Source organism: Emys orbicularis, chromosome 15 (genome assembly GCF_028017835.1).
Source record: "Emys orbicularis isolate rEmyOrb1 chromosome 15, rEmyOrb1.hap1, whole genome shotgun sequence".
Classification (NCBI taxonomy): domain Eukaryota; kingdom Metazoa; phylum Chordata; order Testudines; family Emydidae; genus Emys; species Emys orbicularis.
The window spans coordinates 2,163,573-2,184,924 of record NC_088697.1 but is presented as its reverse complement, the minus strand read 5'-3'; the positions used below and the strand labels follow the sequence as shown (position 1 = coordinate 2,184,924).

Here is a 21,352-nt window from a genome sequence, read left to right as displayed (position 1 = left end):
GGGGGCCTGGCTGTAGTTGCGGGGAGGCCGAGATGGGAAGGGGGCTGGTTCGATAGCGGGCGAGGGGGAGGTCTTGGCTGGGGATGGGGCACGAGTCGCGTGGGGGGGGTGTCTGGGGGCGAGGGGGGACCCACCTGGGAGGGGAGGCTCATGGGGGGGGTAGGTGGAGCTGGGGGGGTGAGGGGGCCCAGCCGGGGCAGGTAGCTGGCTGGGTGGGGGGGTTGAGTGGGGGGGGGCAGGTAGAGCTGGGGGGTGTGGAGGTTGGCTGGAGGGGGGGCAGGTGGAGCTGAGGGGGAGGTTGGCTGGAGAGGGAGTTGAGTGGGGGGCAGGTGGAGGTGGGTGGGGAGGGGTGGCTGGCTGGAGGGGGGGTTGAGGGGGGTAGGTGGAGCTGGGGGGGAGGGGAGGTTGGCTGGAGGGGGAGTTGAGTGGGGGGCAGGTGGAGGTGGGCGGGGAGGGGTGGCTGGCTGGAGGGGGGGTTGAGGGGGGGTAGGTGGAGCTGGGGGGGAGGGGAGGTTGGCTGGAGGGGGAGTTGAGTGGGGGGCAGGTGGAGGTCGGGGGGAGGGGGCCCAGTGGGGAGGGGAGATTGGTTGGAGGGGGGCAGATGGAGCTGGGGGGAAGGGGGGTTGAGTGGGGGGCAGGTGAAGCTGGGGGGGGCAGGGAATGGGACACAGGGGCCAGGGGGCCCAGCCCGGTCTCCGTAAGGACAAAGCCGGAAGGTATCTGTGACGGACCCGCTGGGGTGGGGGGAGCCCTGCATAGCTCCCCCCCCCCCCCTGGTCGCTGAGCTCCCGAGCAGATGGGGGCACGGGGGGGGGGTGTTTGGCAAGTGGAATCATTTTTTATTAGCAGGTAACAAACCCACAGCAGAGCACCCGGGCGAACCCAGCCCCCCGCCACCCCCCCTGCTCCCACCCGGGACTGTAACAAACGGGATGTGTCCTCCAACGCCCGCCTGCGGCTCCCCGGACGCCTGGGTCCCTTCCTCCCAGGCCTGCTGAGTTCCTCGGCAACTCCCCGGACGCCTGGGTCCCTTCCTCCCAGACCGGCCAAGTGGTCCGGGCTGGGGCTGTTTGCTCTGTATTCCTGTCGCTGCCGGGCTTCGGACAAAGCCAAATAAGAACCCAGGAGTCCTGGCTCCTCCCCCACCCTTGTTCCAAGCCACTAGACCCCACTCAGAGCTGAAGAGAGAACCCAGGAGTCCGGGCTCCCAGTCGCCCATCCCCTGGGGCATGTTTGTTCACCGTGCCCCATTCGCCACCTTCACAAAGTTTTGGGGCTGGAATTTCCTTAGTTTTTTGTTGTTTTTGGGGGGGGGGGGTTGGTTGGTTTGGTTCAGGCTGCCCTCAGGGGCGCCCCCTGGTGGCCAGGGTGGAGTCCTGCGCCCGCCCCAATGATGAGACCCTTCCAGGATGTACCCCAAAATCACAGCCCTGGGATTGCCCCGGACTTCCTGGGCGCCTGGGTCCCTTCTGGCCAGGTCCCTCTGCAGCTCCCCTCTGCAGGTCCCCTGGGTTCCGTCCAGCCGAGTCCCTCTGCAGCTCCCCGGATGCCTGGGTCCCTTCTGGCCTGGTCCCTCTGCAGCTCCCCTGGGTCCCTTCCGGACGATTCCCTCTGCAGCTCCCCGGATGCCTGGGTCCCTTCTGGCCTGGTCCCTCTGCAGCTCCCCTGGGTCCCTTCCGGACGATTCCCTCTGCAGCTCCCCGGATGCCTGGGTCCCTTCTGGATAATTCCCTCTGCAGCTCCCCGGATGCCTGGGTCCCTTCTGGATAATTCCCTCTGCAGCTCCCCGGATGCCTGGGTCCCTTCTGGCCGAGTCCCTCTGCAGCTCCCCGGACGCCTGAGTCCCTTCTGGATAATTCCCTCTGCAGCTCCCCGGATGCCTGGGTCCCTTCTGGCCGAGTCCCTCTGCAGCTCCCCGGACGCCTGGGTCCCTTCTGGACGATTCCCTCTGCAGCTCCCCGGATGCCTGGGTCCCTTCCGGACGATTCCCTCTGCACCTTCTTGGACGCCTGGGTCCCTTTTCTAGCCGAGTCCCTCTGCAGCTCCCCGGACGCCTGGGTCCCTTCCTCTCCTGGGGGCGGGGGGGGGGGGGGGGTGGTGGCCGGCCCTCTACAGGCGGACCAGGCCCAGGAACGTCCCGTGTGGGCTGAGATCTAGCGACGCGTTGGCCCGGGGCACCCGGAGACTCAGCTGGTCCCCGCGCTGCAGCTGGAAAACGCCTGAGGGGGGGACACACATCATCATGGGCTGGGGTCTGGACGGCTCCCTGCTGCCCCCCCCCCCGTTCCCTGTAACTGCCCCCCCCAGTGGCTGCACATTCCTCCCCCCGGGGTGGTCTCCCCCCCCCAGTAGCTATAACACCCCCCCCCCCTCACCTCCGCTGTAACAGCTGTTGTAAGCCTGCTCCGGCTCGCGGGGCATGCTCTGGACACACCGCAGCAGGATCTGCCCCGGCCCCCCGGCCGACGCCCGCCACAGCACCTGCCCCATGGTGAACGTGGGATCGTGGAACAGCACCTGGGGGGGCGGCAGGGGAGAGGGGCTGAGGGTTGGACTGGGGGTCCCGGGGCCCGTCCCCTCTAGGGGGCGCCAGCTCCCATCCAGCCCCAGGGCGGGGACTGGCTGGCTCAGGGGGGCGGGGAATGGGGCAGGGGCCCGTCCCCTCTAGGGGGCGCCGGCTCCCACCCGGCCCCAGGGTGGGGACTGGCTGGCTCAGGGGGGCGGGGAATGGGGCAGGGGCCTGTCCCCTCTAGGGGGCGCCGGCTCCCACCCGGCCCCAGGGCGGGCACTGGCTGGCTCAGGGGGGCGGGGAATGGGGCAGGGGCCTGTCCCCTCTAGGGGGTGCCGGCTCCCACCCGGCCCCAGGGCGGGGACTGGCTGGCTCAGGGGGGCAGGGAATGGGGCAGGGGCCTGTCCCCTCTAGGGGGCGCCAGCTCCCATCCAGCCCCAGGGCCGGGACTGGCCCTTACCTGGCTGTAGATGAGGTACAATCCTGTCTGCTTCACGGCCACGTCCGGACCACTCACTTCCAGCGCCGGGCCCTGCTGCAGGAAAGGCTGCCACCAGATCTCAGTCATGTCCCCCTCATCTGTGGGAGTGATGGGGGGCTGTTAGCACCCCCTGGCTCCCAGCCCTCCCTGCTCTAACCACCAGCCCCCACTCCCCTCCCAGAGCCGGGGAGAGAACCCAGGAGTCCTGGCTCCCAGCCCCCCCTGCTCTAACCCACCAGCCCCCACTCCCCTCCCAGAGCCAGGGAGAGAACCCAGGAGTCCTGGCTCCCAGCCCCCCTGCTCTAACCCCCAGCCCCCACTCCCCTCCCAGAGCCGGGGAGAGAACCCAGGAGTCCCGGCTCCCAGCCCCGCCTGCTCTAACCCACCAGCCCCCACTCCCCTCCCAGAGCGGGGGGGAGAACCCAGGAGTCCTGATGGTCAGCGTGGGTCACACAGGCAAGGGGGATGCTGGGGTGGGGGGTGGGGATGACGACTCACTGTTGGTGGAGCGATGGCTGGGGGCCAGGTGCAGAACCGAGCGTTTCCCTAGGAGTCAGGTGGAAAGACAGAGACAGTGACTCGCCAGTTCCCCTCCCCTCACCCCTGCGCCCCTTTGCCCCATGGCTGCCAGAGCCTGGATCTCCCAGTGGGCTCGGAGCCGCTGGGAACTTTAACAGCCCTACCAAGCGGCACTGGGATCCCACCTCTGCCACGAAGCGGTGTGAACCTAAGGGCTTGTGTGATCTCCCCAGAACCGCTGCCTGCACCTGGGTCAGAGCCCGAGGTCTCCACCCCAGGGGCCAACCCCGGAGCATCTCCCCCCGCACCACAAAAGATATCAGCTCAACGGGGTGATCCACTGCGGGGGGCGCCGGGGCAACAGCTATTACCAGAAACTGACCTGTGTGACGGAGCAGGGAGCGGGGCGGACTGACCTGGGAATGTTGCAGGGGGGTTACATTGGGGGTGGGGGGCTTCCCTGGAAGGAAGCTACCTGAGCTGTAACCTGAGCCAGGAGGGGGGTGGGAGAAATGACACCTTCTGCCCGGGAGACTGAACAAAGGAGAGGAGGAGCAGAGGGGAGGGGGAGAGAGCTGCTGGAGGAGTTTTTAGTTTCAGTTTGGGCTGGGTGGTGGAACGCAGGGACCCCCAAGGCTGGGGTGTAAGCTCCCTGCCCCCCAGAAGGACTTGACTGAGGGGTCCTGGTTGTACCTACAATCTCTGTTTCAGACTGTGTTCCTACTGTCCAATAAACCTTTCGTTTTACTGGCTGGCTGAGAGTCCCGGTGAATCGCAGGACGCCGGGGGTGCAGGGCCCTGAGTCCCCCCATACTCCGTGACAACTGGTGGCAGCGGTGGGATGTACTGCACCCCGTGGACGGCGCTTCCTGCAGTAAGTGACTGGGGAGCAGTAAAACGAAGGGGGATCGACGGGGACCAGGTGGGCTGAAGAGTCAGAGAGAGACGGTTCAGGGGGCGATTAACCCCTGGGAGTGTGTGACCAGCGAGAAGGACTGTTGCAGTAACAGGGTCCCCCGGGGGATCGCAGCGAGCGGTCCCGGGGCGGAGGAGTCTGCAGCTCGACCCTGGCAGAGAGGGGGTGAGCTGAAGAAGGGCTGGCACACTAGGGGTCCCCCGGGAACGGTGGAAAGCGGAGAGCACAGGCCGGCGAGTGGCCAGCAGGAGGATGTATGCTAAACGCTTTAAGAGCGACCTGGTGGAGCTGTGCAGGCAGAGGGGGCTGCGCATTGGGAGGTCCACCAAAGAACAGCTCATTGCCCAGCTGGAGGAGAAGGGTCGCTTGGATGAACCGAGCCCTGTCCCTGAGGGAAGCCGCCCGGCGGATGCAGCGTGAGCCCCGGGGCCTGACATGGCTTGGAGGGGGCAGACTGCTGCCGAGGACATCCCGAAACCCTGCCTACCTATACCTAGGGGAGGGGTTTGGGGAAGCCCAGCGAATACCGAGGGCACCCTGACCCCGGCGGCCAGCAGGGGATCGTCCCGGCGGAGCTCCCCGTCCCTGGAGCAGATGCGGCTGGAATGTGAATGGGAGATGAGACGGGAAGAGCTCGAGTTGAGGCAGCAAGAACTGAAGGAGGAGCGGGAAGAACGGGAAAAGCAGCGGGAAGAGAAGGAAAAACAGTGTCAGCATAGGCTGGCGTAGAAGGAGAAACAGCGTCAGCATGAGCTGGAGCTGGCCAGACTGAGGAGCAGTGGGGCCCCGGCTGCGGTGAGCGAGGGGGGACCCAAGACTGCAAAGAGCTTTGATAAGTGCTTCCTGGCCCAGCGTAAGGAGGGGGAGGACATGGATACCTTCCTGACGGCCTTTGAGAATACCTGCGAGATGCACAGGGTTGACCCTGCAGACGGGCTCCTACACGGCCATCGAGAAGGAATGCCTGGCCATGGTGTGGGCCCTTAAGAAACTAGAGCCATATCTCTTTGGGCGACACTTCACCGTGCACACCGACCACTCTCCCCTGACCTGGCTGCACCAGATGAAAGGAGCCAACGCCAAGCTCCTGAGGTGGAGCCTGCTCCTGCGGGATTATGACATGGACGTGGTCCATGTGAAGGGAAGTGCCAACCTGATAGCGGACGAGTTGTCCCGGAGAGGGGGCCCTGAACTTCCCCGGGTCACTGGTCAGAGTGACCCCGCTCAGTTCAGTCTCGAAGGGGGGAGAGATGTGATGGAGCAGGGAACGGGGCGGATTTGACCTGGGAATGTTGCAGGGGGGTTACATTGGGGGTGGGGGGCTTCCCTTGAAGGAAGCTACCTGAGCTGTAACCTGAGCCAGGAAGGGGGTGGGAGAAATGACACCTTCTGCCCGGGAGACTGGACAAAGGAGAGGAGGAGCAGGGGGAGGGGGGAGAGAGCTGCTGGAGGAGTTTTTTTTTTCAGTCTTGGGCTGGGTGGTGCAACGCAGGGAACCCCAAGCTGGGGTCTAAGCTCCCTGAACCCCCCAGAAGGACTTGACTGAGGGGTTCTGGTTGTACCTACAAGCTCTGTTTCAGACTGCGTTCCTACTGTCCAATAAACCTTCTGTTTACTGGCTGGCTGAGAGTCACGGTGAATCCCAGGAAGAGGGGTGCAGGGCCCTGACTCCCCCACACTGCGTGACAACCTGGGAGGCAAAAATTGGAAATGGAATCCAGGCCTCACCGTACTGCAATCAGGAGTGACTCCGGATTCACCCGGGGAGGCAGCTGATATCCGCAGCTGGCCTTTCCCCTGCTGAGTTTGTCACTTTCTACTTTCATTTCTCAATATCCCGTTCCCCCACCACACACACCACACACAGCCAGCTCCCGCCCTGGGGCCGGATGGGAGCCTGCGCCCCCTAGAGGGGACAGGCCCCGTTCCCCACCCAAGGGTGGGACACCTGTTATCAGCTGCAGCCACTTGTCACTTTCACTTCATCCCCAGCCACTCACTGTGTTGCTGCCGCTGGTCCTGCTGCCTTGACTTCCCCTCGGAGCCCCTTTTCCCCCTTCGCCAAACCACGGGGGCCTGGACCCCCACAGCCAGGGAGGACTCCAGCTCCCCGGGCCCCTGAACCAAGAGCAGACAGGAGAGGGTTAGCCCTGGAAGAGATCCCCTGGCGCCAACCCCCACTCCCCTCCCAGAGCCAGGGAGAGAACCCAGGAGTCCTGGCTCCCAGCACCCCCACTCTAACCCACCAGCCCCCACTCCCCTCCTAGAGCCGGGGAAAGAACCCAGGAGTCCTGGCTCCCAGCCCCCCCTGCTCTAACCACCAGACACCACTCCCCTCCCAGAGCCGGGGAGAGAAACCAGGCATCCTGGCTTCCAGCCCCCCCCCCCCCCCCGCTCTAACCACCAGTCCCCACTCCCCTCCCAGAGATGATGAGAGAACCCAGGAGTCCTGGCTCCCAGCCCCCCCCTGCTCTAACCACTAGGCCCCACACCCCTCCCAGAGCTGGGGAGAGAATCCAGGAGTCCTGGCTCCCAGCCCCTCCCCCCGCTCTAACCACCAGCCCCCACTGCCCTCCCAGAGCCGGGGAGAGAACCCAGGAGTCCCGGCTCCCAGGCCCCCCTGCTCTAACCACCAGCCCCCACTCCCCTCCCAGAGCCGGGGATAGAACCCAGGAGTCCCGGCTCCCAGGCCCCCCTGCTCTAACCACCAGCCCCCACTCCCTTCCCAGAGCCAGGGAGAGAACCCAGGAGTCCCGGCTCCCAGGCCCCCCTGCTCTAACCACCAGCCCCCACTCCCCTCCCAGAGCCAGCAGTAATTGGGTCGCTCTGCACATTCCTTTCCGCCATGTGGGGTTTTCCCAGGGAGGCGGGTTGTTTCCGCCTCCTCGCCTAGCGCTAAAGGTCGGTGCCAGGTTTGTGGTAGCGGCTCCCCCCAGCCCCGATGGGGGGGGGGGGGCGGCTTAATCTTTAACCCTTCAGGGGTCTCCTCCCTCCCGGCTGCTGCCCCGTGGAGGACAAGGGGGAAGCGAGAGCAAAGCAGCACCTCGGATCTTCCCCGGTAAGTTTCACCTGCCCCCTGCACCTCCTTCCCCTCCCAAAGCCGGGGAGAGAACCCAGGAGTCCTGGCTCCCAGTCCCCCCTGCTCTAACCCACCAGCCTCCACTCCCCTCCCAGAGCCGGGGAGAGAACCCAGGAGTCCTGGCTCCCAGCCCCCCCTGCTCTAACCCACCAGCCCCCACTCCCCTCCCAGAGCCGAGGAGAGAACCCAGGAGTCCTGACTCCCAGTCCCCCCTGCTCTAACCCACCAGCCCCCACTCCCCTCCCAGAGCCGAGGAGAGAACCCAGGAGTCCTGGCTCCCAGCCCCCTTCCTCTAACCCACCAGCCCCTCATGTGGATCAGCTTTGGGGGGTCTCACCTGCGTCTCTCCAGGGGGCCTGGTCTCTCCCCTCCTGGCGGCCGTCAGCTCCCCCCGGAGCTGGATCAGTTCCCCCCGCAGGGCTCCCAGGTGGGCCTGCTGGGCCATAAGGGCGATGACACAGGCCAGCACCCCCAGGGCCGCGGCCCCCCCCAGCCACAGCCCCCCCAGAGCCTGGCGCCCCGGGGCCCCGGCCATGAGGGCTGGGGAGCGTCACCTCCCCCCTGGCTTTTCCCCCCACCTGATGCCCCCCCAAGCCCACTCCTGGAGCCCCCCCTCGGTAGCTGCTCCCCCAAATTCCTGCCCAGATACCCCCAAATCCCCCTTCCAGAGCCCCCCCTCCCTAGCTGTGCCCACAGATCCCTGCCCAGATACTCCCAAATCCCCCTTCCAGATCCCTCCACTCCCTCCCTAGCTGTGCCCACAAATCCCTCCTCGATACCCCCAAAAATCTCACACCCAGAGCCCCCTCCTGCTCCCTAGCTGCACCGACAAATCCCTCCTTGACACCCCCAAAAATCTCACACCCAGAGCCCCCTCCCCCTCCCTAGCTGCGCCCCCAAATCCTCTTCCAATCCCTCCCTGACACCCCCACACATCCCATTCCCAAAGCCTCCCCTCCCCCTCCCTAGCTGCTCCCCCAAATTCCTGCCCGGACACCTCCAAAATCTCCCCTGGCCTGTTCTCAAAGCCACCCCCCGAAAATCCCCCTGCTCACGCCCCCCCCCCCAACCTCTCCGGAGCCCAGTGAGGCCTGGGTTGACCTAGGGGGTGCAGCTGGGATCTGGTGGGGGCCCCTTTGCAGGTTCCGGGGGGTGGCCGGCGAGCCCCAGGCTGTGGCCGGCTAGTGGCGGGCGCTGGCGTCTGGGTCTTGCGTAAGGGGACGTGGGGAAGAGGGCGTGGGGGGAGGAAACTGCCGGGTGCCCGGGGCCTTGCCAGCTGTATCCGTCTGCCAGCTGGCTGGGACCGTTAGCCCCCCCACAATGGCGAATGGGTGGGGGTCCCCCTGCTTCAGATCTCTGTGGGTTGCCCTGAGGTCCCCCCCAAATCTTTCCCCCCTCCTGCAAAATCCCCCCTAAAGTCCCTCTCTTGGGAAGTCCACAAAATCTCTGCCCCCGAAACCTTCCTCCCCTGGGGAGGTCACCCACAAGTCTCTGCCCCCCAAATCTCTCCCCCAACCATTACCCCCTCTGTGGAGGGCACCCCCAAGTCTCTGAGCTCACCCTGAATTTTCCAGGGACCCCCTGAATTCATCTGCAAATATCCGGCTCCCCCTTCTTGCCTCAGACCTCCAGAACTCAAAGTCACCCCCTGATTTCTATCTCCCCGCCCAAAATGCTTGGCTTCATTCGTATTTGCATAGGAAGGATGAATGCACTCAGGTCCCAGGGTGTTAGCAACAGCTGGGAAACTTCCCTGCCCCCCTGAATAGACTATAACCCAGGAGTCCAGGCTCCCAGCACCCCCTGCTCTAACCCACCAGCCCCCACTCCCCCCCCAGAGCCGGGGAGAGAACCCAGGAGTCCCGGCTCCCAGCCCCCCTTGCTCTAACCCACTAGCCCCCACTCCCCTCCCAGAGCCGGGGAGAGAACCCAGGAGTCCGGGCTCCCAGCCCCCCCGCTCTAATCCACCAGCCCCCACTCCCCCCCCAGAGCCGGGAAGAGAACCCAGGAGTCCTGGCTCCCAGCCCACCCTGCTCTAACCCACCAGCCCCCACTATCCTCCCAGAGCCAGGGAGAGAACCCAGGAGTCCTGACTCCCAGCCCCCCCTGCTCTGACCACCAGCCCTCACCCCCCTCCCAGAGCCGGGGAGAGAACCCAGGAGTCCTGGCTCCCTGCCCCACCCTGCTCTAACCCACCTGACCCCACTCCCCTCCCTCGCACTGGGCTACTGCCTATCCCACATCTGCCTGCAGCCCCCTCCCAACCAATATTCCCCTTGTGCCTTTTAAGCCTAAAGCAGTTGCCAGGTTGGGTACCCAGGGACCCCTCGCCCGGCACTGAGATGCGGCCACTTCTGGGGCGGAGTGGTGGTTACACGGGGACCCCTCGCCCGGTGCTGAGATGCAGCCACCTCTGGGGCGGAGCGGCTGGTTATCCAGGGCTCCCTCGCCCAGCGCTGAGATGCGGCCACCTCTGGGGCGGGGCGGCTGGTTACCCAGGGACCCCTCGCCCGGTGCTGAGATGCAGCCACCTCTGGGGTGGAGTGGCTGGTTATCCAGGGCTCCCTCGCCCAGCGCTGAGATGCGGCCACCTCTGGGGCGGGGCAGTGGTTGAGATAACCCGTGTTCAGGCTTTCTCAGGAATTGAAGTGTTTGATCATCAGTTTGTTCTGGTGAGTGCGAACACAAGATAAGCTACTGCAGGCCTGAGCCAGCCACCCACGCGGCCGCCGGCTCCGGGAAAGCCATCGATTGAGGCCTGGTGGCCTTCACCCCAGGGGGTAGGATCAAGGGGCCCTGGCGGGGCTGGGCTAGGAGAGGCCAGGGGCTGCGGGTCTGGACCAAGAGGGGGCAGGGAGCGGAGGCCTGGAACAGCAGGGCGGGTAGCTAGGTGGTGTATGTCATGATGGATGGAGGGGGCCGTGGGGAGGGTTGGCCGGCTCAAGGTCGGGAGTAGACAGATACAAGGTGTAACCCCCCCCTTTCTCCCCACAGTATCATGTGATCCAATGAATGAGCAGCATTCACCGGGGCACCTGGCTGAGCGTGATTCTATTGAGGCTTGCCTCAGTTTCCCCAAAACAGCACCCCTCCCCCCCTCGTCTGGCCTCTGGTCTATTAAGCCCTGCATGAAGCCTTTCAAAAGAAAACTCACACCTGTTTCTCTGAGGCCAGCCGCCTCCTCCCTCGGCCCCTGGCTTCCTGTTCTGCCAGCACCTGTTGCCTGGAATTTGGCCTCCCTCTGGGCGCCGTCTGCCAGCAGCCGTCTCCGCCTTTATAAGCTGCCCCTTTTTGGCAGCTGGTAATGCGTCTAGCTGCCCAGGACTCCGCTCCCCTTCTCGCACCCCGTGACAAACCGGTTCACGGCTGTTTTGCTCGACAGACGGCCCCGGCTGCGCGGACCGATCTGGCTTAGCAGAAGGAGCAACTAAGTGCACCATGTGTGTAGCGAGAGATGAAACCGCGGAAAGCCACCGCCCAAGGTGCTAAGCCCTGCGGATGGAGGGGTTTCCCTGGGACCAATGGTTAAGGGCATGGGCCGAGGGATCGACGGGTCGCTGCTGTGTGAGAGAAACAGAAAGCGATGGAGGCACAGAAAGCCAGAGAGGCAGGCGGGGCGGATCACCCGGAGAGGAAGTCAAGAGACAGAGCTCCTTGGGGCACAGGACCGGCCGGAGAAGCAGCCTGGGGATTTCTGAGCCAGGAAGCCAGCTGCGGCTGTCAGTCTCTGCCATGGCCAGGGAGGTGGGCCGGTGTTGGGCGTTCATGGTAAAATAAACGGGTGGGTGCCGAAAAATAAACCTCAGTGGGACCGTCCACTTCTTCTCCTACGCGAAACACCCCTGCTCGCATATAGATCTAGGGAGAGAACCCAGGAGTCCTGGCTCCCAGCCCCCCCTGCTCTAACCACCAGATCCCACTCCCCTCACAGAGAACCCAGGTCAAGCAATTCGCCACAGACGAGGCCACGGCATTTTAATTCTCCTTTTAATAATCGTTTCTGGTATAAAATACTCTGTGTCCCGTGAGTCCCGCACCCACCCCGCACGGGCACCGGTGTGTGTGTGTGTGTGTGTGTGTGTGTGTGTGTGTGTGTGTGTGTGTGTGTGTGTGTGTGTGTGTGTGTGTGTGTGTGTGTGTGTGTGTGTGTGTGTGTGTGTGTGTGTGTGCCCCGCCCCCTCCATGGGTGGGCGTTCATTGTCCCGCCCACCCACGGTGCAGCCAATCAGGCACCGGTGGTCCTGGCGTGCTATTGGCCGCCACTGCTGTCGAGTGGTGGGCGAGGCGGGCAGGCCAGCCAGCCGAGAGCAGCCGTGTGCCCCCTGGTGGCTGCAATGGGCACTGTGCCCCCCCCCCATGTGCCACTTTCCCCTGCTGTGGGGGTCAGGGCTTTGGTTGGGTGTTTTATCCCCGCGCTGAGCGTTGGGGACAGGAAGAGCCGGGGAGAGAACCCAGGAGTCCTGGCTCCCAGCCCCCCCTGCTCTAACCCACCAGCCCCCACTCCCCTACCAGACCCAGGGAGAGAACCCAGGAGTCCTGGCTCCCAGCCAGCCCCCCCCTGGTCTAACCACTGGACTCCACTCTCCTCCCAGAGCTGGGGATAGAACCCAGGAGTCCTGGCTCCCAGCCCCCTCCTGCTCCGGCCACTCAACACCACTGCTCTCCCAGGGAACCCAGGAGTCCTGCCCCGCCGCCCCTGGCTCAGTGCACCTGGAAGAGGCCAAAGAAGGTGAGATAGGGCTCAGCCTTGAGCCTCACGTCGCGGATGGTGCGGAGGCGAAGGACAGAGCGCGGCTGGAGGAGCAGGAGCCCAGAGACCTGGCAGACGTGCAGCTCGGGGTCCTGCGGGCCGGCGCTGGTCGGGGGAAACTGCTCCAGGCACCGCAGGGCCAGCACCCCGTCCACCACCACGTCCAGCTTGATGTACACTGTCCGCCCCTCGTTGAAATGCACCTGCCGGGGGCAGAGGGGGTCAATAGAACCCAGGAGTCCAGGCCCCAACCCCCCAGCTCTAACCACCAGCCCCCACTCCCCTCCCAGAGCCGGGGAGAGAACCCAGGAGTCCTGGCTCCCAGCCCCCCCCCCCCCCCCGCTCTAACCCACCAGCCCCCACTCCCCTCCCAGAGCCGGGGAGAGAACCCAGGAGTCCTGGCTCCCAGCACCCCTGCTCTAACCACCAGCCCCCACTCCCCTCCCAGAGCCGGGGAGAGAACCCAGGAGTCCTGGCTCCCAGCCCCCCCCCCTGCTCTAACCCACCAGCCCCCACTCCCCTCCCAGAGCCGGGGAGAGAACCCAGGAGTCCTGGCTCCCAGCACCCCTGCTCTAACCACCAGCCCCCACTCCCCTCCCAGAGCCGGGGAGAGAACCCAGGAGTCCTGGCTCCCAGCCCCCCCCCGCTCTAACCCACCAGCCCCCACTCCCCTCCCAGAGCCGGGGAGAGAACCCAGGCGTCCGGCTGCCCCTCACCTGGCAGTACAGGTAGTACAGGCCCTTCCGGAGGACGTCAAATTCCCCGCTGGCCGGATTGTAGTTCAAGGGTTTCGTGGCATTGAGCGTCTCCTCCCAGCCCCGGATGGTCCCGTCAGGCCCTGGCATGGTGCAGGAGGGGGAAGCACAGAAGGGGGGGGCAGGTGTATTACACATTAGATTCCCCCCCCCCCCCCCGCCGCCCTCAAGACTGAGGGCTGCCCTGGCCCACCCCTCTGCCTGGCTCCCCCAGCCCCACTCCCACCTTCTCTGCCCCCATTCCCGGTTTATAATAAGCTGCCCCCGATGTATTATCCTCAGGGTGTGGGGCTGCCCCCTGCTGGCTGCCCTCGGAACTGCAGGGCGCTCAGCCTGGGGAGGGACGTTTGTCCAGGTACCAGACTCCCCACCCCTAAGGTGGCGGCAGGGGAAGCGCAGCTAGACTGAAAGCTCCCAGCACCCCCTGCTCTAACCACCAGTCCCCACTCCCCTCCCAGAGCTGGGGAGAGAACCCAGGAGTCCTGGCTCCCAGCCCCCTCGTGGAATCACGGGCTTCACACAGCCCCTCCTAGAATTACCTGAATTGATCCCAGCTGGGTCCTTTGGCAATTGCACTGAAACAGAGACCAACATGAGCCGTTACTACACTGGGGGGCGCAGGGAGCCAGGGCTCCTGGGTTCTCTCCCCGGCTCTGGAAGGAGAGTGGGGGCTGGTGGGTCAGAGCAGGGGGGGCTGGGAGCCAGGACGCCTGGGTTCTCTCCTGGGCTCTAGGAGGGGAGCGGGGGCTGGTGCGTTAGAGCAGGGGGAGCTGGGAGCCAGGACTCCTGGGTTCTCTCCTGGGCTCTAGGAGGGGAGCGGGGGCTGGTGGTTAGAGCTGGGGGAGCTGGGAGCCAGGACTCCTGGGTTCTCTCCCCGGCTCTGGGAGGGGAGGGGCTGGTGGTTAGAGCAGGGGGGCTAGGAGCCAGGACTCCTGGGTTCTCTCACCGGCTCTGGGTGGGCAGTGGGGGCTGGTGGTTAGAGCAGGGGGGGGGCTCAAAACCACAATGACTTAACCAGCAACAAGCCACCTCCAAATATGTGTATATATATTTTTTAAATCCACCACCTCCCGATCCCAACCCGACCGGATGCCTCCCAGGTCTCTCACCTTTATAGTGTGCAGCAACAGGTTTTGAGCGAGGCCTCTTCCCCCTGGACACTGCCGAATACAAGCAGGGAGAATCGCACTTACCTTTATGCCGTATGGGTCTCATGACACACACAGGCGCTATATAGCGAGCTGCCACTAGGGGGCAGCATTACATGGAGATGCATATGCAGACAACCACAGAATCCGCCCCCACTTCCCTCCCACAGCCCGGGAGAGAACCCAGGAGTCCTGGCTCCCAGCCCCCACGGCTCTAACCCAATCAGCCCCCGCTTCCCTCCCAGAGCCGGGGAGAGAACCCAGGAGTCCTGGCTCCCAGCCCCCCCGCTCTAACCCCCCGCGGTGGGGAGGGAACCCAGGAGTTCGGGCTGCCAGCCCCCCTTTGCCGGGTTGGGGACAATGCTGGGGGTTCACTCACCCGATCTCCTCTCCCGCGGCGCTTCCTCTTGGTCCAGGTGCTGCAGGAACCAGCCCTGGGGGCTGCGGCCAACAGGGGGCACCAGCTGGGTGGGGGACAGTTGAGTGAGGAAAGGGTTAATGGGGGGTGTAAATGACACACACACAGCCCCCCCTGCAGCCCCCCACAATCTCTGTATTGCAGGAGCCCACCCCCCCTAAATAATACACTGTCTTGGGGGGTGGGAGCCAGTTCTGGCTGGGAGGGGCCCAGTCTCAGGAAGGGGGGAGTAGCGGAGGCGGCGGGAAGTTACCCCATCTCTGTTCATGGCCCATATCCCTCAGGGCGGGGGGACGACCCAGTCTCCCCCACCTCCCTCCGGGGTCCTGGGCCCCCTCCAGAGAAGGAGTGAAAGAGAGACGGAAAGAGTGAAAAAGTCCATGAAGAAAGAAAGAAAAGGGGACAAATAAGAAAGAAAGAAAGAAAGAAAGAAAGAAAGAAAGAAAGAAAGAAAGAAAGAAAGAAAGAATAGGGGCTGAATGAGAAAGAAAGAAAGAAAGAAAGAAAGAAAGAAAGAAAGAAAGAATAGGGGCTGAATGAGAAAGAAAGAAAGAAAGAAAGAAAGAAAGAAAGAAAGAAAGAAAGAAAGAAAGAAAGAAAGAAAGAAATGGCAGGAAAAGATGGGTGAAGGACGAAAGAGAAAAACCAAGAGAAAACGAAGCAATGGAAAAAGAAGAGAGTGGGAAAGAAAAGGCAAAGTGAAGAGAGAGGGCAGAAGGCTGAACGTGGGACGAATGAGTGAAAGACAGGAAGGAGAAAAGCAGAAGAATGAACGAAAAAGGAGCAAAGGGCAAAACAAGCAAACGCACAAACAGTGAATGCATGGAAGAGCGGAAGAATGTAGGAGGAATGGAGAAAAACAAGAGAAGAAAGAAGAGAAAGGAAGAATGAAAAAGTCTATGATGGAGGAAAGCAGAACACAGAATCAGTGGAAAGAAGAATGAAAAGAGACAAGAGGACGAGTAAAAAGCAGAATGAAAAGGCTGAAGGGAGAAACAAAAAGAAAGCACAAACAAAAGAAAAAAACAAGAGAATGAAAAAGAAAAGGAGAAGAGACGGGAAGGCGAACAGGAGAAATGAGAAATGAATGAAGAACTGAACAGACAAAGGAGGGAAGGAAAGAAAAGCAGAGGAAAGAACGAAGAAGGCTGAATGGATGAACGAGAGGAAGACAGAAAACGGAGAAGAAAGAAGGAAAGTGAAGGGAAAGGAGAAGGAACGCCACAGGGCTGAGAGGAAAGAGGAACGGAAGACGGGACAGAGAAAACCAGAGAGCAAAGGGATGAGAGGAAGAAAGAACAGAGAGAGGAAAACGGAAAGAAAAGGAGGAATGAGAAACTCAAGGATGAAAGGAAAAGAGCGGGAGAAATGAAGAGAGAGAGAAGGAGAAGAAAGACGGAAGGAAAAAGCAAAAGGGAACGAAAACGACTGAGAATGTCAGGGAAAGAAGAGGAGAAAACCGACCCCAGAGGGAAGGGAGCCGGTGTGGGGAGGAGGGCAGAGAGCCGGTATGGGGCGGGGGGTGGAGGGGGGGGAACTGGCACCCCAGACATACCAGCTCCAGCGCGCCCGGCATCTCCTCCGGCAGCTCCTGGCAAAAGAAAGAAACAGATGGAGTCAGACCAACGCTAGGGGGCGCTGTGGGGCAGGGAGTGGGGCAGGGGGCTCAGCAGGGGGCGCTCTCCCCTGGCAGGCAGGGCTGGCCCCAGGGCGGCACTAGGGGCCGCTGTGGGGCAGGGAGTGGGGCGGAGGGCTCAGCAGGGGGCGCTCTCCCCTGGCAGGCAGGGCTCGCCCCAGGGTGGCGCTAGGGGGTGCTGTGGGGCAGGGAGCGGGGCGGGGGCTCAGCGGGGGGCGCTCTCCCCTGGCAGGCAGGGCTGGCCCCATTGCCCTATAACCCAGCCTGGATTCAGGGCGGTGTCTCCTGGGCATCTCAAGGTCTGGACCCGCTGCCGCCCCACCCTGTCCCCATGGCCAGAGAGGCAACAGCCTCCCCCCACCCAACACATGGGGAAACTGAGGCACGGGGTGGGTGGGGGGGCACGCACAGACCCTTCCATCCTGGAGGAGAGAGCACCCATGGCTGCAGCCAGTGGGTGGGGCGGGGAGATCACACATCAGATCAAGGCACAGAAGGAGGTGTGGGTGTGCTATTGTGGGTTTGTGTGGGTGTGTTTGGACAGTGTTGTATGTTAGAATGTTATGTGCTTGCATAATAAGTGTGGGTGGGTGTGTATAGTGGGGTGTGTTTGCAGAGCTGTGTGTGTGTGTATCAGTGTGTGCGTGTGTAGCGGGGGGGTGTCTCCAGTGCAGTGCATGTGTGTGTGTAGTGGGTGTGCGTGGGTGTAGCAGTGTGTGCGTTTGCAGAGCAGTGTGTGTGTGTAGCGGGGGGGTGTTTGCAAAGCTCTGTGTGTGTTTGTGTATGTAGCAGGTGTGTGCAAAGCAGTGTGAGAGCGTAGCGGCGTGTGTGCTTGCGGAGCAGTTTGTGTGTGTAGCGGGTGTGTGTTAGCAAGGTAGTGTGTGTGTGTGTGTGTTTCTAGAGCAGTGTGTGTAGTGGGGTATGTTTGTAGAGAAGTGTGTGTAGCGGGGGTTGGAGAGCAGTGACTGTGTGTAGTGTGTGTGTGTGTGTGTGTTTCTAGAGCAGTGTGTGTGTGTGTAGTGGGGTGTGTTTGTAGAGCAGTGTGTGTGTGTGTGTGTAGCGGGGGTTGGAGAGCAGTGACTATGTGTGTTGTGTGTGTGTGTTTCTAGAGCAGTGTGTGTGTGTGTGTGTAGTGGGGTGTGTTTGTAGAGAAGTGTGTGTAGCGGGGGTTGGAGAGCAGTGACTATGTGTGTAGTGTGTGTGTGTTTCTAGAGCAGTGTGTGTGTGTGTGTGTGTAGTGGGGTGTGTTTGTAGAGCAGTGTGTGTGTGTGTGTAGCGGGGGTTGGAGAGCAGTGACTATGTGTGTATGTGTGTAGTGTGTGTGTGTGTGCTTCTAGAGCAGTGTGTGTGTGTGTGTGTAGTGTGGTGTGTTTGTAGAGCAGTGTGTGTATGTGGTGGGGTGTGTGTTTCCAGAGCAGTATGTGTATGTGGCGGTGTGTGTATTTGCAAAGCAGTGTGTGTGTGTGTGTGTATGTGTGTGTTTCTAGAGCACTGTGTGTGTGTGTGTGTGTGTGTTTGTGTAGTGGGGTGTGTTTCTAGAGCAGTGTGTGTATGTGGCAGGGTGTGTGTTTCCAGAGCAGTGTGTGTATGTGGCAGTGTGTGTGTGTGTGTGTAGAGCGGGTGTGTGTTTGCAGAGCAGGGAATGTGTGTGTTGTGTGGGTGTGTTTGTAGAGCAGTGTGTGTGTGTGTGTGTGTGTAGCGGGTGTGTGTTTCCAGAGCAGTGTGTGTGTGTACTGTGTGTATGTTTGTAAAGCAGTGTGTGCTTATGTAGCGGGGTGCGTATTTGCAGAACAGTGGGTGTGTGTAGTGGGTGTGTGTTTGCACAGCAGTGTGTGGGGGTGCATAGCAGGTGTGTGTTTGCAGAGCAGTGTGTGTGTGTGTAGCGGGTGTGTGTAGCCATGTGGGGGACTCTGTGTGTGTAGCGGTGTGGTGTGTGTGTTTGCAGAGCAGTGTGTGTGTATAGCGGTTTGGGGGGCGTTGTTTGGCGGGTTGTGTAGCAGTGGGGTGTGTGTGTAGCTGTGTGGTGTGCGTGTGTATAGCATGGGGGGGTTGGCGATGTGTGTTGGGGGGGTTGTGTAGCCGTGGGGGGGGGTTGTGTGGCGGTGTGGTGTGTGTGTGTGTAGCGGGGGGGAGGCGTTGTGTAACCGTGTGGGTTTCCCCTCCCCCACCACGTCCTCCCGTCACCCTCTCCCGTAGCCGGCCCCAGCCCTGCGCCTGTGGGGGGGAGGGGGGGGGGGCGAACGCGGGGGTCCCGGTCACTCAACCCTTGGTGGGGGGTCGCGGGCTTGGGGCGTGGAGGGCGCTGGGGGGTTGAGGAGGGGAGCTCTGGGGTGGGTCCCTGGCTGGGGCGCGGGGAGGGCAGAGATCACTGGGGGGAGCGGCTGGGGGGGTCGCGGGAGGGTGCGGAGGGGTCCCTGGCTGGGGGCGCGGGGAGGGGGAACTGCTGGGGGGTCCCAGGCTTGGGGCGCGGGGCGGGCGCGGGGGGGGGGGGCGCTGGGGGAGCGGCTGGGGGCGCCTGGGGGGAGCGGCTGGGGGGTGTCCCAGGCTTGGGGCCGCTGGGGGGCCGCGGAGGGGTCCCAGGCTTGGGGCGCGGGGGGGGACCCGGGGGTCCCAGGCTGGGGCCGCTCGGGGCCCGGGGAGGGGACGCTGGGGGGTCGCGAGGGGGTCCCAGGCTGGGGGCGCGGGGAGGACACGGGGGTCCCAGGCTGGGGCCGCTCGGGGTCCCAGGCTGGGGCCGCTCGGGGCCCGGGGAGGGGACGCTGGGGGGTCGCGAGGGGGTCCCAGGCTGGGGGCGCGGGGAGGACACGGGGGTCCCAGGCTGGGGCCTCTCGGGGTCCCAGGCTGGGGCCGCTCGGGGCCCGCGGAGGGGGCGCTGGGGGGGCGCGAGGGGGTCCCAGGCTGGGGGCGCGGGGAGGACACGGGGTCCCAGGCTGGGGCCGCTCGGGGCCCGCGGAGGGGGCGCTGGGGGGGCGCGAGGGGGTCCCAGGCTGGGGGCGCGGGGAGGACACGGGGGTCCCAGGCTGGGGCCGCTCGGGGCCCGCGGAGGGGGCGCTGGGGGGGCGCGGGGGGGACCCGGGGAGGGGGCGCTGGGGGACCGCGGGGGGGTCCCGGTCACTCACCCTCGGGGGGCTCCGGGCCCAGGCCCAGGCCGCTAGCACCAGCCCCAGCCCGGCCATTCCCAGCGCGGCCCCCGCCAGCCCCAGCGCCCGCCCGGCCCGCGCCCGCCGCCGCCTGCGCCCCATGGACCTGCCGCCCCTCGCTCCGGGGCCGGGCCGGGGCATCGGGGCGGGGCCGTGCGGGGCCGGGAGCGCCGAGCGCCAGGGACAGGAAACAGGCGGGGGGGGGGGGGCAGAGCGCGCGCGAGAGAGAGACCGTGTGTGTGTGTCTGTGTGTGTGTGTGAGAGAGAGAGACAGTGTGTGTGTGTGACAGTGTGTGTGAGTGTCAGTGTGTGTGCGTGAGAGAGAGACAGTGTGTGTGAGTGTGTCAGTGTGTGTCTCAGTGCGTGTTTCTGTGTCAGTCAGTGTGTGTGAGAGAGTGTCAGTCAGTCAGTGTGTTTGTGTGTGTGTCAGTGTGTGTGTCAGCCAGTGTGTGTGTGAGAGTGTCAGTCAGTCAGTGTGTATGTCAGTGTGTGAGTGAGCAGGGTGTGTGAGTGTGTGTTTCTGTCAGTGTGTGTGTGAGAGAGAGAGCAGGGTGTGTGTGTCAGTGTGTTTCTGTCTGTGTGAGAGACAGTGTGTGTCAGTAGCACTGTCAGTGTAGCACTGTGTCAATGTATGCATGTGTGAGTGTTTGTGCGAGCCATCTCTGGGAGTGTGTGTGTGACAAGCAGACAGAGGAGCCGGCCCAGGTGGGTCGCTCTGCCCCGACACACACAGCAGCTCCCGCGCCGGCCTGGCCTCAAGAACGAAATCCTGCGAGTGGCAGGGGGCTGGCAACCCCTAACCCAGCCCCCCACTCCTCTCCCAGAGCCAGGGAGAGAACCCAGGAGTCCTGGCTCCCAGCCCCCCCCCCAACCCACCAGCCGATCTCTGTTGCCCCCTGGTGGCCGATGTGTGGAACAGCTCCAGGACCCAGATCCGGCCCCAGCTAAGCAGCTGGTTGACCCCTCCCTGCCCACACATGCCAAGACCCCCCCTGGAGACCCCTGCATCTGCACGGAGCGCCCGCCCCACTTCCCTCCCCCGCAACATCTGGCGTCCCCCGGGGGGGCTGGGGGAGGCTTGTCAGCCGGGCCGCTCCGGATGCCTCCGAAAGGAGACCTCCTAGAATTTGGCCTCAGTCCCTATATCCAGGGGGCTGCGGGTCGGGAGTGAGGGGCACCGGCAGAGCTGGGGGGGGGCAGGGTAGGGTTGGCAGGGGCTGCGGGTCGGGAGTGAGGGGCACCGGCAGAGCTGGGGGGGGGCAGGGGGTCGGGATTGACCCATGGGGGGGGAAGGATCCTATGGTGGTGAAGGGGTTAAAATAATCTGTAAAGAAACAAGTTAGCCGAGGCTGGAACCGAACCGAGGTTTGTTACTTGGAAACCAGCTCCGCTCCCCACCACGCCACCGGCGCGGCGCCCAAGACGGGGAGCTAGAGCTAAAATCCCTTGCCTGGGAGGAGCGACCGGCTCCCACCCCCCCTCGCTTCGTGCAGGGGGCGGCGCTAAAACTCTCCAAAAAACCTTCGTTTGGCAGCGGTGGGATTCGAACCCACGTCCCCGGAGAGACTGGAGCCTAAATCCAGCGCCTTAGACCGCTCGGCCACGCTACCACTGGCAGCAGCCTCCTCTGTCGGAGCCTGGCAATGACTCAGGAATAGCCTGATACCAGTTCCAAAGGTGCCAAGCCAGATCCGGAGCCACATCTGGTTCTGCCCGCTCCAGATTCCCGGCACCTCTTGGCCTGGCCTGGGCGCCCTCCCCTTGGCGGGAGGCTGATTTGGCTTCTGCACCCCCAAATTACACCCCAAACCCACCATAAACCCCCAAGCGTGACCGATGCGGTAGGAAATAACACCCAGGCCATATACATCTTGGTTCGGGGGGAGGAGCCCGAGCAGTGTAAACAGGTCAAGGTTGGAAATTTGAATTCGGCCTGACTTCACCGGCCTGCTGGAAAACAAGGCATTGGCGTGGCCCCCCTGGAAGACCTCAGTGTACCCC

General features: G+C 63.5%; 2 protein-coding genes and 1 non-coding gene across 3 annotated transcripts; all 3 read right to left on the bottom strand.

Annotated features, from left to right (window-relative positions):
- Nucleotides 1-2,109: 2,109 nt before the first annotated feature.
- TNFSF13 (TNF superfamily member 13) lies at nucleotides 2,110-8,039 on the bottom strand. The gene is made up of 6 exons (XM_065416942.1): nucleotides 7,842-8,039; nucleotides 6,426-6,543; nucleotides 3,489-3,536; nucleotides 2,970-3,088; nucleotides 2,376-2,517; nucleotides 2,110-2,219 (listed from the first exon to the last, which is right to left on the bottom strand). The coding sequence occupies exons 1-6, from the start codon at nucleotides 8,037-8,039 to the stop codon at nucleotides 2,110-2,112; spliced, it is 735 nt and encodes a 244-aa protein (XP_065273014.1).
- Nucleotides 8,040-12,205: 4,166 nt separating this feature from the next.
- On the bottom strand, nucleotides 12,206-19,453 carry TNFSF12 (TNF superfamily member 12). The gene is made up of 6 exons (XM_065416943.1): nucleotides 19,331-19,453; nucleotides 16,131-16,166; nucleotides 14,537-14,621; nucleotides 14,119-14,169; nucleotides 12,971-13,092; nucleotides 12,206-12,457 (listed from the first exon to the last, which is right to left on the bottom strand). The coding sequence occupies exons 1-6, from the start codon at nucleotides 19,451-19,453 to the stop codon at nucleotides 12,206-12,208; spliced, it is 669 nt and encodes a 222-aa protein (XP_065273015.1).
- Nucleotides 19,454-20,879: 1,426 nt separating this feature from the next.
- On the bottom strand, nucleotides 20,880-20,961 carry TRNAL-UAG (transfer RNA leucine (anticodon UAG)). The gene has a single exon. It is a non-coding gene; the product is annotated as a tRNA-Leu (tRNA).
- Between the last annotated feature and the right edge of the window lie 391 nt (nucleotides 20,962-21,352).

Excerpts from the sequence above, each read along its gene's own strand:
- TNFSF12 (XM_065416943.1), bottom strand. The coding sequence starts at position 19,453 with ATGGGGCGCAGGCGGCGGCGGGCGCGGGCCGGGCGGGCGCTGGGGCTG. Across the intron at positions 14,622-16,130 it reads TGCCGGGCGCGCTGGAGCTG|CTGGTGCCCCCTGTTGGCCG; the intron begins GTATGTCTGGGG and ends TCCCCCACCCAG. Across the intron at positions 14,170-14,536 it reads GCCGCGGGAGAGGAGATCGG|TGTCCAGGGGGAAGAGGCCT; the intron begins GTGAGTGAACCC and ends TGTATTCGGCAG.
- TNFSF13 (XM_065416942.1), bottom strand. The coding sequence starts at position 8,039 with ATGGCCGGGGCCCCGGGGCGCCAGGCTCTGGGGGGGCTGTGGCTGGGG. Across the intron at positions 2,518-2,969 it reads TGTACCTCATCTACAGCCAG|GTGCTGTTCCACGATCCCAC; the intron begins GTAAGGGCCAGT and ends CCGCCCCCCCAG. Across the intron at positions 2,220-2,375 it reads CAACAGCTGTTACAGCGGAG|GCGTTTTCCAGCTGCAGCGC; the intron begins GTGAGGGGGGGG and ends TCCCCCCCTCAG.